Source organism: Nyctibius grandis, chromosome 9 (assembly GCF_013368605.1).
Source record: "Nyctibius grandis isolate bNycGra1 chromosome 9, bNycGra1.pri, whole genome shotgun sequence".
NCBI lineage: Eukaryota > Metazoa > Chordata > Aves > Nyctibiiformes > Nyctibiidae > Nyctibius > Nyctibius grandis.
The window spans coordinates 17,033,556-17,054,179 of record NC_090666.1 but is presented as its reverse complement, the minus strand read 5'-3'; the positions used below and the strand labels follow the sequence as shown (position 1 = coordinate 17,054,179).

Below are 20,624 nucleotides of genomic sequence, written 5' to 3'. Positions count from 1 at the left end.
TTTGGGCGGCTAAGTAAACGCTCATCAAGAGGAAATCTTCTGGCCTCAGTTGTGTGCTTGTTTCCTTGAAGAGCAAGGACCTGCTCTAGCTTGATGAAAGTAGAGATACAAATGCCCTGAGACATCTTTGCTCGTATGATGAGGTGGGTAAAACTTTGCCAAAAGTATGTATTATCTTGACTTTAATTAATAGCGCTAATTTCTGTACATCTTAATATTGCTTGTAGCTGTCGGAGGCAAATTATGTAAAGCTGTATCCAGATACATTAACCAAGCCAGATAAAATCTCGGCCTTTTCAGATGCAGAGTAGTGAGCATATACATAGTGAGCGCTCAGGATTTCTGTATTGTGCTGGTTTTGTTTTACAGGGTCAAAAGTTTTCTAATTTCAAAAGCAATTTAAAATCTTTTTTTGGACTGAGGATGTCTCATGATGTTCCTGGATTTTTACATGCTGTATTCTGATAAAAACAGCAGGCAGATTGTATTTCTTTATCTGCTGGAAAAATCAGAAGATTTTTCTTATCTGGGAATTTAGGAAGAACCCCTTTGGGAGTTACAATATGCCTGTGTGGTCAGGAGTAACAGGTGCATAACAGCTCTATCTAATGCTCCAAACTGCCAGGGCAGAAGCCGCTCTCTGGAGAGCTGGGTTTTGCTGTCATGAGGCTTAGTGGTGTACTTCTGGAAGTGTTTCTTCAATATGTTACTTGTTTCACGTTTATGGACTAGAAAAAGAAAAAATGAGTGCCAGCGATGCTGTGTTCATTTTTTGCACATCTATTACTTATCTATAGGCTCACACTTCCAGGGGCAAGCCAACACCAGTGCTTGTGGGTACAGCATGCATATTGGGGCTTCTAGTTGTGCTGGGTACAAGGAAAAATGACTCAGTTGCTGATACAGCGACTTGCAGTGAGATGAACTGTGGAAGTAACTTTAGCTGCCCAAAAGCAGTTATTTTGCAAATTTATGTGACCTACGTGTGTGTGTGTATATATATATATATATATATGTATTTACAGACACAAGCTGATTCTATAAAATGTGCGTGGAATTCGTGTACACCCATGACATGCCTGATACCCACACATCTGATGGCTGGCCTGCTCGTAACGTGTACGGCTCTCGTCCATCTCTGAGAACCTACCATGTGGCCTGTTGTGTGTTTCCTATATGCAGTGGGTTCTGCTGGGTACATATGGATGAGAGAGGAGTATTCTTGGTTATTTTTATTACTATATGATGAATGAAAATTTATGTTATTTTAAAATAATACTTCATCAGGTGCTTCTGTTGCATTCCTGATAAAATACACACAAAAATACCTTTCAGACAAATCAGCTGTCTAGGGAACAGATCACAAATGGAAGGTTTTTTTATTGTACAACTTTTTTTTTCCTCCATTTACTATCAAAAGTGACCTTTCACATACTACGTACTAGCAACACTTTGAGCAAGACATGCAGATTTTCATTGCTTTGGAGCTTCTGAAAGCCAGGGCCCAATTAGCAGCTTTCTCTGAAGATAAGTGAATGGGACAACGGAGGCAAAACAATGTGAGGCTTCTGGCTAAGCATGCAGACATCTCACATCATGTGGTTTTGTTTTTTGTTGTTTTTTTTTTTTTTTTCCCAAATCCTCAGTGATTCCCTTGTCTCAAGAGAAGTTTTATTTCTGAAGGAGTTCTTTAAAATTACTCGCTTTAATCACAGAGTTGGAGAGAGGTTTGATGGGGCTTTTGACAGATATTCCTGTAAGGAAATGAAAATAATAGAGATTTGTTCCTTAATACTGTAAATGACAGCGGATTCAACAGCTGTTTATCATCCTCCTCTGTCATTGATACTGCACTGATCAGGCACTGCACCAAAGTGTGGTAAAGCTTAAGCTTCCATCTGAACTCCTTTTATGTTCTGTAAGGGAGAGTGTCAGCATTTTAGGGCTGGTGCTTTGTGCCTGACACAATTGGTACTGAAGTTTTTAGTATTCTGTTTCCAGCTTAAGGATGCCTTTTTGTTATCAGGATCATTGCATTTCCTCTCTTCTCCAGTCCCCAGGTTCCTCCCTTCCTCAGAGATTATATACTGAGAACAAGAAGTAGAATGGAAATTTGGATATGCAACAGGCAGTGGAAACAGTAGCACACTTTTATGTTCATCAGAAAAGGATCTGTGGCAAAGCCAAGTCACTGACTTTTTCTCCCAGTCCATCATGGGACTCCTCAGGAAGAGCTGGGCCCTGCTCCACGGTGAGCTTGCCTGGTGTGCGGAACATATCCCGTCAGCACACGCAGGGCTCAGCTGAGCCCTGAGAATGCCAGTATTAGATCCTTTCTGATTAATCCACCCTTCACCGGTGTGTCTAGATATCAGACTGCAGACTGTGTGGGCTTTTGTAGGATTCTCTCCTTCCTGTTGAAGCCTGCACAGAGTATCCCACAGTTGTGAGGTTCACAGAGGACTAAATAAACAAGATGCTTCTTGCTCCAACTGTAACCATGGTCTACATGGAGAAGTTAGGTTCAGTCTAGGACTGTGTTCATTGTGGAGGTCAGAGGGGAAAGCTGTGCTTAAACCAAGCTCTTTCTCCACCTCTTCCCTAAAACCCTCCCAGGCAAGCATAACCAAAGTCCTCTGCTGCTACAACTGTCAGAGTCAATTCGGAGATGCCAAGGCAAGTCAAGGGGAGGGGAGGCTGGGGAGGAAAGAGGGGTAAGAAGGTGGTATAGGTGCCATGCTGCCTTAGGCACTGTTGCCCACATAGGATCCATTAGGTTTCCAAACAGCTTCTCAGAAGCATTTTGTTTGAGATGGCAGCGTAGCTTTTTGAGCTTTATGTGGCTCAGAAGAGGCAGATGTTCTGCAATTTATTGGTCTTTGAGTCTTAATGCATATATTATATCGTTTGCTGGTTTGTGGTATCCTTTCAGGCTTTGTGGTTATGGGTTCCTCCAGTGAGGCCTATTTTATTTAGCGTTCAGCATTTTAATTGCACATAATCCTCCGTATGTGCAGCTCCTACAGCAGGCATCTCTCTGAAGAAGCTTAAGATGTCATAATATTTGAAAGAGAAAAATGTGCAATTTTTGCTAGCACCTGTAATTTAGGTAGCAAGATAATTGGGTAGGAAGCATCTCTTACTTCATGTTGAATCTGATATGAAAGACAGTTACAGCTTTTCAAACCTGGCTAAAACTATGAATTATCCTACAATACTTGGATGGATCTAATTTAGGCAGTTGTCAGACAGAAATATTTTAGATTCTGTGTATTAGTAACACTTGCAGAGGGGCTGTGGCTGTTTCCAAAGACCTTTTTTGTTACATGAAATGAGAACTCACTTAGCACAGTAACTACTGTGGAGATGTTTGAACAAATAAATTCCTTGTGTGAAATAATTATTCCTAATAGAGAGAAGGAGAATTTTGGATGGACTTTAATCATTCTTACAGCATCCTTGTGAGACACATATCAGAAACTCTAGGAGGTCTGTTATACTGCTCAGGTTACTGTAAGAATTATTCCTTTCCATTTCAGGAGCACTGGGGGTATGGGTGTGCAAGTTTTATTTTATCTTATTTTCTGTGTGAAGGACATATTCAAAAAACTAGGAAGAGCCTTTAGTAATCATATTACATCACTGTTAACCAACAAAGGCTATAAGGACCTTCTATAAGACAAATCACAATTAGAACTTAAGTATCAGTTGGGAATTGGGCTATAATTCTGGCTAGCATTTATCCTCTCTTTTGATATGGTATGAATCCTTCCTGCTTATAAAGACTCTACTAGCCTGATTCGCAGCCTGGGGCTTTAACATTCTGCTTAGTGTTAATTTTATTTGGCTTAACGCTCACCCGTTGTATTTTTCATGAGTTTGTTATTATGCTTTGCCTGAGCTGAACTGCTCCACCTGATGGTGAAAACAAGAAAATGCCATCTCTCATGCAATGAGGATTTATTTGAAAAAATGTGATCTAGTGGAAGCATTTAATGCTGTAAGGGTATGTGTGCCTTAATCCGGGAGACCTACTAATGATGTTCTGCCCCCTTTATACTTGGATGTAGAGCAGTTAAGGTTATGTAAAGGAGTGGCACAAAGATCTTGAATCCACAGTTTTCTTTCATGTTTCTAGTGAGATACCCAGTGGGTGGGTACTTGTACTGTAGACATGTGCTTCTCAAAGTCCAGATGCTGCCAGAACCTGAGATGCAGGTGTGCTTTGCAAGACGTGTATCTGAAAGGAATTGTTCCTGCTCATGTACAAAAAGGGGAGTGTGGCTTCCCTTGGTAGCTGTTGATTTGGTCATGTCCTTATTACCCAATGTGGAAAAACTTAAGTTGAGTATGTTGGGTAGAAGAGCTTGCCCATATGGTATTTTCCATCTCAAGTCCATTTAGTTGCACAGAAGAGGAGGTAAAAACTAAAGAACTTTGAAAGAAACAGCCTGCTTACAAGAAAAGATTTAAAAGGCTCTCTTGTGGCATTGAAAGAGAAATAATCACATAAATCTTGTGCAAGCAGCAAAGAAACAGGAACCATAAGAGAGCTATGTGTCCCTAAGTCTTTTAGTTTGCCCAGCTTTTTGTAATGCAAGAGTCTGTAGATGCATGCTACAATAAATTTGTCTCTGGTACCTTTCACGTTGCCCTAAGATCTCAGAGTATTTTCCATGTGATAGCAAGATCTATCATCTCTGGATGGTCATGTCTTCATCCAGGAAAGCAAAAGGTATGATTTGCTATCTTGAGCTGACGTGGCTGGGATGAAGGATAGATCCCGTGTGGAAGGATGCTTATATGTAGCAGCACATGCAAGGGGCATTCTTTGAAATATTTGAGCAGCTGAGGGCCAAGATTTCCTGTGCTATTGAGAAGGTAATGTGAGATCTGACCACCTGAGCACAAGCTGATTACATCCAGCCTGCACTCCTGCAAAAGCTATTCATATAAGGTCATGGTGCACCAACCAAAAATCTCTGTGAACAGGCAGGTTTCTCTAAGTCATGCTGTGAAACTTGGAGGAGTCTCCTTGTTGTATTCAGTTTTCATAGCCTCTATCAAAAATTGCCAATTTTAAGCTGTTCCTCTAGTTTATCCTTTACTTGTATTAACCATATACACTTACATTACCCAAAATGGTGTGTACAGACTTTTTTTTTTTTCTTTCTTTCTCTCTCAGACACCCTGGCTCTGGAATACCAGACAGTGCTGGAACGGGTATCCATATCAGGTAAAAGTTACAGTGCTGCCTAAAAACAAACATGACACCTCTGCAGAGCTCTGTTTTTATTATGGTGGAGCTTTGTGTCGATATGTTAGTGTGAACGGGCTACTCGGCATTTCAGAACATTGCTAGATACTCCACATCTTGTGAGTTCAAGATGAGAAAGATGAATATAGCTGTCACACCTGTTTTGAAATGAAGCACAGGATCTGAACAGATCTGGGAAATCTAACTGTGAAAGCAGACATCTGCAACGGTGGTAGAATGGTCATTTTTTACAAAGTTCTGAGGATACTGAAAGTTTTGGCAAAGCCTCAGATTCAGCAGGATGGGAAAAGCCAGTATAGTTCTCATAGTTGTTATACTGCATGCAGGGTGAGACTTAATCCCTGGCAGTTGGTGTGATCAAAGAGGAGACTAAAGAGAGAAAGGTAGGTTTCTCCTTTAGGTGCCTAAATAGGGACTATCCGGTCCTGGCCTCATGGAAGCTTACAACGAAAGAAGGTAAAATTATTGAGAGAATTGAGAATGGTTTCAAGTCTTTATTTTCAGCAATGTCTCTGTTTTCATGGATTCAAAAAGCATCAGCCTTTCTCTCTGTTCTAGGTCAAAGTATATAACTTAACTTCAAAGAAAGGACTTAAGTAATTTACCTCCTTTACTAAGGAGAAGAATGCCACTGTTAAAGTAAAAATGCCCTTTCAGGTTGTGTCCTGCTGCACTCATTCCCTCTTTCAGTCCTCCAGAGAAATTTTGCTCAAGTTTGAAATTTGTTTTCCTTAAAAGAAATCTTCAAAAGAACAATAACAGTACATTTATTCCTTACTGCACTGTTAATTTTTAACTAGTTCCAAGAATATTTAATTCCTAGGTCCAAGTTCTGGCCATCTTTCACAGCAGCACAGTTGCTTCAACGGCATGCAGGTGGCTGCAGTAACGCCAGGATTAACTGTAGCCCTACAACTCTGGCAACTGTTCTTTGCCAGGGGAAGAAGGATCAGGACAAGTGAAAGGAGAAGGGCAGAAATTTTGTCTATCATTATCTAGTTGAACAGTGGCTTCCAAAGTTTGCATACCCAAAGAGCTATGAGAAGCCTCTCCTGCGCTTTCCATTAGTTTGTGCTACTGGACATAGCTGTTGAAGTGTGGGATGTATTTAAACAGAGCAGTCAACCTGCTCTAAAGGATTCAGTGTATTTTTAAGAAAGGATAACTCCTGAACTGTGCCTTGGCTGTACCACTGCCTCATATTGCCTCCTGGTCAGATGGAAGTAACTTTCAACATGGATGTTGTGAGGATTGAATGCTTCCATTTATTATAATTAATAATAACAGTAAGGTAGCCCTTTTGAGAAAAAAGTATCATCATGTATATGGGCTAGGAATGGACTTTGGAAACCCTTTTGGGAAATGTAGGAGCCACCTGTTTCCGTCATACCCTTTGTACAACAGGAGGCAACAAGAGATTAAAGTTGTGAAGTATAATGTTTCCTTTTGTTATAAACCAGAGGTAACAAATGTTTCAAATGTGACCTAGTAAGACGGTCTTTAAAATTTTTAATAACTTTTGAGGATAATTCTTCGTAGCTTTTTTAGTCTAAATTCTAATTCTAAACCTGAGCTTCTTCAAAATGCCTTTTTTTTTCTTTTTAATTCAGCATCCAGGAGTCTCAATAGGGATCATTGAGACACTGTACTAGCTGCTATCCAAATATAATTGGCATTGAATTCCAAAAGCTCCAGTGAGGAGTTTGCAGTTTAAGGAGTCTAGCCTGTCTAGGGCATATTGCTTTTTTTTTTTTTTTTCCTAAAGGGCAGGGTGGGGGGAAGTCATTGCCAGACTGGAAAGTCTGAAGGAGAGTATTGTCTGAAAGACACATTACTTCCTTGTGACAGTGAACAGCCCTGGACAGGCTGAACAAGAGAACTGTGTTTAGGTTTGGGTGCTATTGTTCTTGAAGGTTGTGTACCTGTTGGAAATAGTTCAGTGGAGATAGTTCAGCAAGAATGACCAGAAATCTTGATCTGAGAAAGGTTGAAGGAATTTGGTCATTTAGCCTCAAAAGAAATAATGACTTAAATTACACCCAAGGACTGGAGGGTGAACTGAATAACATTAATGAAGCAGCAGACGAAATTGAACGGGGGAAGTGTTGAATCTTCATCCCTCAGAGATTTTAGGAGCAATCGTTTGTCAGAATTGATACGGCTGCAGTCACTGGTGCCTTTCAGTCCTGTTTTCTACTGGTTTTGTGTTATTAATGTGCAAGAAGAGATTTACTTATGACAAAAGACCATGAATCTTACTAGTTAAACAGATATTTACCAGACTTTATCAGAACGAGGTCATTCAGAAAGTTAGTTACAACTTTTAGGGGGTGGCAACTACATTTACTATATCTAAAATCGTGCTACAAGTGGAGAGGGTCCAACAGAAAGCAGATCATCAAATAAAAGTAGTTATTAAAATCATTGTCTCGGAGCTAAAAATGTCTGCTGGGTGCTAATCAGGATTAAGTACTGGGTTTTCAATCTGTTTGGTTTTTTTTTCTTAACTAGATAAAATTTCTAATCTCTTGTTTGCTGTAAATCCTTTGTAAGATACTCAACACAGCATTGCAGAAATCCAGCTGGACTTACTGTAGATATAGTAAAATGGATCATTTGGGTGACAACTTACCCGTAAGCACAGAATAGTCCTATTGAAGTCTATGGAGAACTGAAACCTAACGTTTAAACTAAGTTAAACACACACTATTGATCCTTTCATGGAGGGAAACTATGATATCTTTAGAATCCCCCTATGTTATCATTATATATGGGTTCAGAAATACTAATGCTATTGTTAATAAAGCAGCTGACAATCTTAATTGTTTTACTAGAAATTTTCCCCAGTGAGTTCTCTTGCAATAATGAGTATAATCGCGGTTCATTGCTAACTCATGTTCTCTTCCCTTTTTTTTTAATTACACCTAATTAAAAGCTTACTGGCAGTCTTACTAAATCAGAAAAGGGTTATATTGTCCCAAGAAATGGCTTTAAAAGACTGATTTTGAGTGTAAGCATTTTTCATAAAGCATAAGCATATGTCTGTAAATAACCCACACAGAGCATTCAGTGAGCACCTAAGGACTGTTTTTCAGCTGCGAAGAATTGGTCTGCAAAAGGGAATGAGAATAAAAGAAGCAACTGAAATGTCTCTTGCCAATGGAAATAGCTCATGCTCTGCTTGGGTGCATGGTTGTGCCAGTGCAAACTGCTCTAGAGATAGTTCATGTAATCCCTCAGGAGATAACCTCAAGAGCTTCTCCTGTGCCAGTGTGATGGAAGACATGACTAGCAGGGAGGCACAATCGCACGGAAATTAGAGTAACCCCTAGGACTGGCTCGCTTAGGCTGGGGGCTGAAGAGCCTATGCGTGCCACCAGTTACCTTCTTTGAAGTTACCCCAAGTTGGTTTTGGATGTGCATAACTTCCTGTGTCGTGATATTTTTATTTCTTTTACTTTTAAACATCTGTGTAACCATGTTATATATCAAACAAGATGCCTGGGTAAATTTATTTTATTTTCTTCTTTCCAAATGTTAACATGTTCCCAGAAAATGGTTGAATTTTTTAAAAGTAGGCTTTTACATTAGAAAGAGCCCTGTTTAAAGATCACAACGTTTTCATCATAAGCAGATGAGATTATATACTAGCATTACTTTTCTCTAATCTGCTCTAGCATTGTTTCTTTTGCTGTGCTTTAAACCCACATTACTGATGTACAGCAAGATGTTTCAAGTAATCTTTCAAAACAGACTTAAGAGTACTCAGAATTTAGTTTGTTCTAGGTTCCGAACAGACAACATCGTAATTTTTTGGTATTTCAATATTACAATACTGTCAAGATTAAAACATAAGAGGAGGGTAGGTTGGGGAGCTTTATTTTTCCGGAGCCATCAAAGTTTGAAAGAGGCAGCCATCATCATTTTTCTTAGATAGGATGCTTATGTATAGTTCAATAATCCCTCTGTGATTAAACATGTCTCCTATAGAGCTCAGGTGCCTGTAATGTCAGTTAGACTCTATTAACCTTGTCTCATCTCCATCTTTCAGCCACTGATGCCTGACCTTCATTATTACTACATAGTTGAATTGTCATTCTACTGGTCCTTAATGTTTTCTCAATTCATTGACATCAAAAGAAAGGTAAGAACAATGAGACTAAAAACACTGAAAGCTTTAAGCACTATCTTTCTTGACTTGAGGAATACCTGTATTACCTGTGTAGTGGACTGGAAATACAGTTCTTTCTAGTCACCACCTCTTGCAGATATTCATCACTGAGAAACTAGTGTTGAAGTGCTTGTCTTACTCTGTTCCTTGTTACTATGATGTGAGTTTTTTCTGCACATGGGAAGAAGAGCCTGGAGTAATCAAATATTCAAGGGGAAATAGCATCAGCTGAAAAACCCTTCTGCTCTCATACGATGACTTGGATGGAATCGGACATGTAGTGGCTAGTAGATGCACTGTTTCTTCTAAGAGTTCAATGGTGAAATATCCATGACAGAACAAGACTGCCTCATAAATTCACAGTATCGCTTTGGTAAGATCTATGAGGGCTTTCAATTTATTGTACAAAGGAATGGTTAAAACAGGGATACATTTAATATTAAAAAGTGATGTCACATTTAATCTTACCTGTACAGTTATGAAATTTCACAGAGCTGAGCATTGCTACTAAGGGGCTATTAATCAAGAAAATAAAACTCTGGCCAGATAGAAACATTTTTCCAGTATCAATAGCAACCTGTTCCCTATTCCTTCATCCAAGTTCTCTCCTCCAAGGAGAGTGCTAGTCAATAGCAGAACAGGCAGCACGACAGTCATTCTATAATAACAGTCCATTGAGCTGTTCTTGCAGGGTTTTTTAATATTGCAAAATTACTTATTTAAAACATTTTGAAGGAATTTATAATATTTTTATGTGTCTGCTTCTACTGTCATTTAATTAAAAGTTTGTAGGCTATGCTAATGGAAAAATCCCTGATGACTACAATTTTAGCAGGAGCATAACTCTGAAAAGAGTAAATGAAGGATCCAGTATATCCTGAATAAATTTGTCTGCTATTTGGAACCACAGTGTGCTCCTGGGAGTCTTGTGTCAGAGCTACATATATAGAAAAATACCCCTCTATTTGAATTGCTAAATTTTTCCAGAAGTAGAAATCTCAAGAAAACATCCACAAATTTTAAATCCATATTGGAGGGTAAATTGTAAACAAAACTACCAATTTAGGGTGAATACATATAAATCCCTTGCTTGCATTGTCTGTAGATGCTAAACATTCTGTTAATATTGAGCTTGAAATGAGTATAACTTCAGAGTTTTGAAAAACAGATGCAGAAAACCAGTGCTCAACGGAGCTGTATGATAGTGGAGATGGATTTAAATCAAGAGTAACACTGACTAATATACATAAGCTGCAGGTACCAGCAGTACTGAATAGCCATTTGTCAATATTTCAACCAAAACCAAACCTCTGCAGCAATGTTCAGACTTGTCCATGTTATTGCTGCAGAAATGTATTGTGTCTAATCAGTCCCCTTACAGTCATATTCAGCCCTCTGCACTGTGCCATTGGTGTGGGATTTTTTTTTGTGTACCTCTTGAGGGAGAGGAAAATATAACAGCATTGCAATTGCACTGCAATGTTGAAATACAATAAGTCTTTAAAGAATGTTTAATTGATTCCTGACTAGTTGCTTTGCTCATGTGAAAAATAATTGGAGGCTACCTGAACAGCACCTGAGTTCAGCACTGAAGTACCTTCTGAAAAGGGCCTTTGGGAGGATCAGTAATACCTTTCTCATTTAATACATCTCATGAGCAAATGCTATAGCTTTTCCCCTCATGACTTGGACAGTTTGTTCCCACTGGTGAGCTAAGCACAGAGCTAAAGCCTGATCCTGTCCATAGAACAGGTCTAAGGAAACAATCTTTTGCAAGTCTGTTTCTAAGTTATGTATAAATGACTTGTACTTGTTATCAGGAAGACTTTGCAGCGGCCTGCTGTGGAAATAAAATGGGAGATGAAGGTGGGGAGAGGATCCATAACAGCAAAGTAACATGCCTGCCACAGATTCACAGTGCTTGAATCCAGAGCACCAGATCAAAAGCAGTGTCCCATGCAATCTGCCGTGTATGAGAACATCCAGTGTCCAGCAGAGAGCAAGAGCACAATATCTGCGGTGCAAGTCAAAAGCCTTCCATGATAAGCACCCTGCAGGAGACAGTGGAGATGCCATATTTATAAACAACCTATTAGATCACGGACCAGTTTGGACCGTCCAGCGCATTCTTTTTGTAGTGTAAGCAAAATTGATAACTAGGAAGATCAGACTGTAGAAATGCAGCCATGCACTGGTGTCACACAGTAAAACTGTTCTGTGGCCAGGGGTGAGTGCAAGCTGTCAAGGAAACCTATGAGTTGAAAAATGTTAGCGCTGGGAGCTTACAGTAGTTGACAAAAAGAAGTACAAGCTTGACAGAGACACCAGCTCTTGCAGCACCATAATAGTTCTCTTTTAAAGAGCAGGTTTGGTTTAAAAATGTGGAAACCTCTTAATGTACCCAATATGCGATGTGTGAAACGGTGCCCGTGTGAAATAAGGCTCTGTTTAACTGGAAGAAGCAGGAAATTTGCCAGCTAATATCAGATGCTATTGTAATACTTCATGACAGCTTATACAGAGCAGATTAACAGTTAGCCTGAGAAACCTGTTGATGTTTTCATGCTACAGTGAGAGGAATACTTTTATCTGAGTCTTGGTTATCATTTTAGATACTTTAAATTCGGCAGTGACTGTGTTGTAGTCTGGGATGATCAAAACTGTCCTGTAGTCTCGTGCCTGCAGGGAATTCAGGCAACCGCTTTTTTGTAGCTGAGTTTCTCTCAAGGTGAGATGTGGTAGGTGTTCTCTGAAAGCACCAGCACTCGGCGCTGGCCTAACTCCAGTACTGGTCTTTTACTTGCTGTAGCTTCGGAGAAATGTACTTGCTGTTTTCCATCTCCATTTTATTCTTTTCTAATACCAAATTCATTACTTTAAAATGACTTCCAATTGGTTTGTTGACTTACAAATACCTTTTTATCTTTATTCAGGCGCTATAAATTCCACAAGATTATCTTTGCCTGGCTGAAAAGGTGTGAGCAAACTCTTTAGGCTGTTGCACATACCTACTATTGGCATTAAGGCAGTGAACTGAGTAGATTAACTTTTATGGTTTTATAATGGCATGTTGTTTGCTTCATAAATATCTACTGTGTTGCTGTAATGATATTCTGCCCTTAAGGGTTTTCATTTTCAAAGACTGCAGCCTAGTATGATTTGTTTTTTTATCATCTCTGTCCAGATTCCCATACTTCTCTTTTGTAAAACACAGAGAAACAAAAATAGATCGGGGAACTTTGTTACTATCACAAGCCCTTGATGAGTTTTAAAAGCAGTGAGGCTTATTTACATACTTTCTGGATACCTGAAGTATTGTTTGATAGAAAAATATTTGACCAGTGTATTTAAGGGAATGTAAACTTTCTGCTCAGTCAGTGTTTTAACAGGTTTGTAGAAGATCTAGGAGACCTTTCTGTGTATTCACACCTTTTAGTTCCAAGCATTTGGCAATTCCTAGAGCTCCTGTGTTTTACTTTTTTTAAAAAATGACAGTTCACTTATTCCCAAAATAAAATAATCTGTAGCTGCTAATTTTCTTGAATATTCCATTTTGATTCTAGAAAATTTATGCTATATTTCACTGAATTTGGATCCTAAATCTTTCTTCAAATTCAGTAAAAAAAGTCATAAAGCTGATTTATTTTACTTCAGAGGAAAGGAATTTAGATTGTGTATATTTTGCAGACCTTTACTAGAAACGTAATAGTTGAAACCTTTAGCTGGTGATACTCCCCTTCCTTGTTGAAGCCCATTTCCAGAAGCTGGGGTGACTAATGAAGATGATGTTTTGCCCTTCGCTGGCACTAATGCTCCATAGCCACTTGGCAGTTTAGTCAGTGAGTGTGTCATGTTAAACAGATGTGGGTAGCAGAAGCCTTGATTCCAGAGGGCTTGTCTACAGGTTTAGACCTGTGGGGTTTCTCCATTGTCTGCCCTGTGTTCTTCCCATTGATGGTGTCAGGAGTAGGTTCTTTCTCCTATTCTTAGCGACCTATTTTCATGACACAGGCACATGATATCTTTCAGCAGTTACAACTGGAGGCTACAAATCTGCTGTAAATAAATGCACTTTGCACAAACGTACATACAATTTGAAAGATATTTAAAAAAAGAAAAAGCCCATTCCTGTACAGCTGCTTTTCTGCTGTGTACAGGTGAAAGTGCTTGAGTAATCTGGGAACACAAGTACCACTTGACATTATGGGGACTTGTACCATTAGTTTCTATGTATATTACCCTTATGTATAATTAAAATCTAACAGGTAGCATCTTCAAAACATAGTATTAATTAGTGATGTAAGGAAATGTCACAAACAGGAAATGAAGGACCAGAATAACAGAAGTCATTTATGTAAGACTTATATTTAGACATTAATGCATGTCCTTGAAAGCAGTGGTGCCTGCTACGTGCATCCTGCTTTCCCAAAAAGAAGTATGGTGACACTGGGCAGTTACTCTTCCCAGTATTGGAGAGACAGAGCAGTCAGTAGCTGTTGCTTTTCTGGAGTTGACCCTGTGTTAGCGGGAGCTCACCATCACATTCCGTAGGGCCCTCCTGCCCCACACATGTACTTTCAGGCCCCTTGCAAACCAGGTGCTGCCCCTCTAAAGACTGCAGGGTCTCAGTTTTGGTTTCTCTGCTGTGGGCCACTTAGCTGAAGACTACCACAGCTCAGCAGGACTGGCCCACGAAAGTTGCCAGAAAGCCAAATGGCACCTCCCAAGATGCTTGGCAAGCAGGCTGCCTGGAGGAGCCGCTGCTTCTGCCTGCCTGGATCTCTCCCTTCAGACAGCCCTGCATGAGAGCCTCTAGATCTGCTGAGAGCCGGACATGGACCTGGTGTGTGGAGAAACTCCCCAGTCAAATCATGCCTGTGAACTTTTTCTTCAGGGTTTTGATATCACTTTCTTGAAGCTGTGCGGGTAGCTCAGCAAACTCCAGCAAGACTTCTTTTTGACTGACTTGGTGCCTTGCAGAGAAGAATCTCATCTCCACAGGTCCTGTTCTCTCAGTAATCAGTCTGGGAGTCTGGGCCAGGCAGATGGGTCGTTCTCTCTGCTTTGCCTGCCCCGGGCATGTATCTGGGATCATGATGTTACAGAAGCATCACCACTCCTGGTATTTTTCAATAGCAACAGTTACTTGCTGGCCAATAACTCAGAGTTACTGCTCTGGAGACCAGCTAACCTGCATCATTTGGGAGGAAGCAGATTAGATCTGTGTAGGAGGAGCTGCATCAACTCATTTGAAGACTTTTCTGATCCTGTTACAGCGTGAAGGCAAAGCAGCTTCATTAAAAACAAACGAATAAAAACCTGGAACTGGGATTCTCAGCTCTGTGAAAGCTCTCAGTTGTACTTGGCAGGTGACCATCAATAACTCGTAGTGCAGTGGAAATGTGTTTCCCATTCCTTTGTAGCTATTTGAACTCTTGTGAATAGTGCTTTATTTTGCATATTATATGTTGCTTGATGTATAAGAAATATGGTGTAATTTGATTTGTACGTACATATGCCTTTTCAAAGTAACTTCAGCCGCAAATGTTTACTTCATTAGGTTAAATTACTATGAACTGAAAAGTGTAGATACTGCCTAGCTTTCAGTAATCTTTTTGCATTTTGTTAACGTACAATGATTATTTTATTCATCCTAAGTGAAATATATAGCAGGGTATATAATGCACTTATGTAACAGGATCTTCATGTAACATAACCATAATGGTGGGTTTAAAAAACATCCATCCATTTTTGTATGAGAGTACTGAATCTCACTGTTTGGTTCATTGTGTTTTTTTTGTTTTGTTTTGTTTTGTTTTTCCTCTGCTTCTTGCTGCTCTAGGATTTTGGCATCATGTTTACACATCACATTGTAACAGTCACCCTGATAACCTTCTCATATGTAACCAATTTGACACGAGTGGGAACCTTGACCTTATGTCTTCATGATGCGGCTGATGTTGTCCTAGAGGTGAGATAATATGTATATCATCAGTGTCTGTACATGGTGTTCAGTATTCTGAGAGCTAGGATGTCAGTTGGTGGAATCTATTTGCTATTCAAAACAAGTATTTCTTAAGCAAAGAGGCCAGTTCAAGATGGTAATGGTGATCAATATAGTGTGTTTCCTTGCTGAAATATATTACACTTGTTGCAGTGCATGTTTGTGACTTCAGGCTGTTTTATCCCTTGATAAGTTTCTTGTACAGAGCAGAGACTGGTAATGCATTGCGTGCCAGGGAGAGTTACACACAGATTTTAAATATAACATGGTAAAGTCAAAGTCGCAAAGTTGCAAAATCTGCAAAGTGATGACTGTGTGGGATGGAAGCTCCTGGTTCTTCCCACCCTCTGAAGCGATGTGTGGGGCAAGAACGCTGTCTCCGAAAGAATCAAGGTGTCACAGTTTGATTCTGCTGTGCTTTGCTGGACAGAGGGTGCTGAACAACTTAGTGGCTGTTCTGTGCGCAGACAGTGAGCTGACCTCTGGTCCTCAGGATTCTCCAGGTTCCTGTGCCTCCACATCCAGATGTCAGTATTAAACAGCTGGCTTTGGAGAAGAAGGGATGATTGAAATTCTTTTAAGTCAAGATGGTCCGTAATTTCCGTAGTGGCAATTTAGAGATGTTGTCATCCTGTATCTGCATCACTTTTTAGACAGCTCTGGGTGATGCTGGGATTGGGCTGTCTGTGAACTCTCCATCAGGATCAAACCAAAGTTAATAACTATTTTGTCTGAAACACTTTACTCAAGTAGTTGCAGGGGTCGTGTTATGCAAGAGTGTAGTCTCACTGTGGAAGTCACCTATTGCAGAGTCAAAATCCTGCCATTCTGATTCAATAGTGCTGTAAATCCATTTTTATTTTTTAATCTTTTTTTAATCTAGAAGGTACATAACTGCCTGAGATAAAAAGCAAGAGAGAATCTGGATTTCTCCTGTTAGAAATAATTACATCATTACAAGTTTATTTTTCTGTTTTAGCAATGTGTGTAGATCCATTCTGCTAGCTGTGGGTTCACCCAAACTGTCTTCATTCCTCTTTTCTCACCACCAGACAGATGTACTTGACAGTGTTCATTCCAGATCAGACCAGTGCCTGTGGAACTCTAAAACCACTGGAGAGCAGCTGTAATAGACTAGATAAAACCTTACCTTGAACACAATGAGATGCATATTTTTTCTCAATTCCTCTGTTCATTCACTGGCCAAGACAAACAGCAATTGCTGGTATTGTCGTGTGATTTGCAAACTTTCAGCAAATACACTTCCCTATGAAACACATACTTTAGTGGTCTTTCTAGGCAATTCATTCAGTCTCTTCTGACTGGAAATACTAAAGCCAGTCTAAAGTGCAAGAAAGAGAATCACAGCTCCTGAGAAGCATTTACTAGGAGGGCCCTTACGACTGACTCAACAGACTTTCTTCTGCTGGAGCAGTGGGCCACAGCCCTGGTGCCGTATGAGAGAAGATGGACTCCTACACACTGCTGACATTACTGGGGGGAAAGTCAGTGCAGAGGAAGAAAATTATCAACCTGCAAAAGCTGGTAGAATACCTTGCCATGATGGGTCGGTTGTGCACCTGACCTGTTTTACATATTATATATTTGTAAAAACGAAAAGCTATTTCCAGAGGCCACCAGATTCCTTCCACCTACTATTTCATAATGAAACATGTCCAGTGGAAAGCTGGAATGCAACATTTTTGCTATTCTCATTGCAGAACGTGGTATATATTGGTAGGAATACTGGAGGTTTTTTTCCATAGGTCTTAAGGCATCTGCAGGTACAGAAGAGTCGTAGCAGGATTTTCAGGAATACATAGCTGTTCCCTTAAGTCTGAGTGAAAGTTATCTTGGATACTCAAAGCAGCCTAGCCATGGCAGGACAGACCTAACATAGAGTCATTCGCTTGCCTAGGAAGCCATTACATTAGCTTAAGCCAAAATGTAGGCTACTGAGAGGCAGCTTTCAGAATCCCAGCTAAGTTGTTTAATGGGTCTTGGGTATCACTGCACTGCAATGCAGCTTGTGGGTTGGAAACACTGTAACCTAACCTGCTGAAGCACTTAAAATCCCACCTATTTGGGGACCTTGGGACTTTTCAGCTTCAATTAATGAACACTGTGACAATTTTGATGCCAGTGTATGGATGTGAGTAGTTGCCAATTTAGTATGCTTTTGGTGTATGAGCCTCACATAGCTGACAGTTCAACCTGAATCCTTTCTGTCGGGTTCCAGCTGTCTCCTAACACACTTTTCTAAAAGAGCAAGGAATGGACAATTCAGACCTGTCACGGTTTAAAGCTGGGCCAGCTATTAACCAGGTGGCAGATGCTCTCTGTTAACCCTCTCCCCCCCCCCAAGGGAAAGGGAAAGGGAAAAGGGAGAGAGACTTATGGGTTGGAAAGTTAAAACAGTTTTAATAAACTATAATAATGAAAAATAATATAATAACAATAATAATAGAAATAACCAAATATATACAAATATGTACAAAACCAAGATCAAGAGCTTGGAAATCCTCCTCAGGCAGAGCTGCTCCCAGAGTAGCTGGGAGAAAAGTACAGGCAGAGGGGAAAAGGCAGTACCTCCCCCCAGCACAGGCAGAGGGGAAAATGCAGTAGCTCCCCCTGCCATCACACCTGCAGGCTTTTAACTGGAGAATTGGCAAAGCTGGTACCAATCAGTGGGAGACAGGAGGGCCCCTCCCTCCTGGGCCCCACCTCCAGGAGGCAGTGGGTTAGTGATAAATAGGAAAGTGAGAATGACGTGTATGGGATGGAATACCTCGTTGGTCAATTCTGGGCCACCTGCCCCATCTGCTCCTCCCTGCAGGTGCGACCCCCTTCAGCTCTTCACTCATAAGCAGTGAGGAATTTAGCAGTGACCTTGGTTTCTCTAAGACTAATTGGCCTGGTTTGGGCCAAACCAGGACATTCCACCCCTTATTCCATACCATTCACATCATACTCAGATCACCACTACCTTTTCATTTTCAAATATATATACACATATCACTAGTTTATGATTCATCTCTATACAAAATGTTCATTAAGTTCATTTGGTTCAGGATTGTGGGTTTCCATCTGGCTAGCAGTCTCTCAGCAGTCTCTCTGGCTAGCAGTCTCTCTTTTGTCATGGTTCGTGCCCACAGGTTGCAGGTTAAAGATGTCAGACTCGAGGAGGTTACTGGACGCCACTTGATGAAGCTAGCTCCGGTCTCATCACCACTGTCTTAACCTGAAAGACACTTATGCAGCAACAACATACAGTTCAGAATTAAGTAGTCTCACCCAGAATCAGATCACCTTCAGGGACATCACCATCTTGCAACATCACCCACCAAGTACATCCAGGTCCCTGAGCAAAAGCAATCCCACGAATGGGTTTACCTTTGCCCGTTACAGGAAGAATCCAGACAGTTTTTCCCAATAGATTCCTTTCATGCACCACATGGACTTTATCTCCTTCTACTGTATGTAGAAGGTCTGACTGAGCAGGGCCAGCTCGATTGATAGATCCCCTGGTGTTAACTAACCAGGTAGCTTGTGCCAGATGTTTATCCCAGTTTTTAAAGGTTCCACCCCCCATTGCTTTCAGGGTAGTTTTTAACAGCCCATTATACCGTTCAATTTTCCCAGAGGCTGGTGCATGATAGGGGATGTGATATACCCATTCAATGCCATACTCTTTGGCCCAGTTGTCTATGAGACTGTTTTTGAAATGAGTCCCATTGTCCGACTCAATTCTCTCTGGCGTGCCGTGTCGCCACAAGATTTGCTTTTCGGAGGCCCAGGATAGTGTTTCCGGGCAGTGGCATGGGGCACAGAGTATGTTTTCCAACCATCCGGTGGTCGCCTCCACCATGGTAAGCACATAGCGTTTACCCTGGCGGGTTTGAGGGAGTGTGATGTAGTCAATTTGCCAGGCCTCCCCATATTTATATTTCAACCACCGCCCCCCATACCACAAAGGTTTTAACCGTTTGGCTTGCTTAATTGCGGCGCATGTTTCACAATCATGGATAACCTGTGCAATAGAGTCCATGGTTAAGTCCACCCCTCGGTCACGAGCCCATCTGTATGTTGCATCTCTCCCTTGATGACCTGAAGTGTCATGAGCCCACTGAGCTAAAAATAGTTCACCTTTATGTTCCCAGTCCAAATCTATTTGGAACACTTTAGCAGCTTGATCCGCTTGTTGGTTGTTTCGATGTTCCTCAGTTGCCCGACTTTTAGGTACGTGAGCATCTACGTGACGTACCTTCACAACTAGTTTCTCTAGCCGAGCAGCAATATCTTGCCACAATTCAGCAGCCCAAATAGGTTTACCTTTGCACTGCCAGTTGCTTCGCTTCCACTGCTTTAACCACCCCCACAAGGCATTTGCTACCATCCATGAGTCAGTATAAAGATACAGCCTTGGCCACTTTTCTCGTTCAGCCATGCCTAAAGCCAGCTGGATGGCTTTTACCTCTGCGAATTGACTTGATTCACCTTGTCCTTCTGTGGCTTCTGTGACTCGTCGTATGGGACTCCATACAGCAGCTTTCCACTTCCGATGCTTTCCTACAAGACGGCAGGATCCATCGGTGAACAGGGCATACTGCTTCTCATCCTCTGGTAATTCATTATATGGTGGGGCTTCTTCAGCACGTGTCACCTCCTTTTCTGGTGGCATTCCGAAGTCTTTGCCTTCTGGCCAGTCCATGATCACTTCTAAGATTCCTGGGCGATTAGGGTTTCCTATTCGAGCCCTCTGCGTAATTAATGCAATCCATTTACTCCATGTAGCATCAGTTGCATGATGGGTAGTGGGAACCTTACCCTTGAACATCCAGCCTAGTACTGGTAATCGAGGTGCCAGGAGAAGTTGTGCTTCAGTACCAATTACCTCTGAAGCAGCTCTAACTTCTTCATATGCTGCCAGTATCTCTTTTTCAGTTGGAGTGTAATTGGCCTCGGAGCCCTTGTATCCTTGACTCCAAAATCCTAGGGGTCGACCTCGAGTCTCCCCTGGTACTTTCTGCCAGAGGCTCCAGGTAGGACCATTGTCTCCAGCTGCGGTGTAGAGCCCATTTTTAACATCTTGTCCCGTACGGACTGGTCCAAGGGCTACTGCATGCACAATCTCTTGTTTAATCTGTTCAAAAGCCTGTCGTTGTTCAGGG

General features: G+C 41.0%; 1 protein-coding gene across 4 annotated transcripts in view; it reads left to right on the top strand.

Moving 5' to 3' along the window:
- CERS6 (ceramide synthase 6) overlaps nt 1–20,624 on the top strand; it is a 137,258-nt gene that overhangs the window by 88,863 nt on the left and 27,771 nt on the right. For all 4 annotated transcript variants that reach the window (XM_068407492.1, XM_068407494.1, XM_068407493.1 and 1 more), the window contains exons 5-7: nt 5,186–5,236; nt 9,330–9,422; nt 15,292–15,420. In XM_068407492.1, the coding sequence (XP_068263593.1) occupies nt 5,186–5,236; nt 9,330–9,422; nt 15,292–15,420 (273 nt within the window). The remainder of the gene's footprint in view (nt 1–5,185; nt 5,237–9,329; nt 9,423–15,291; nt 15,421–20,624) is intronic.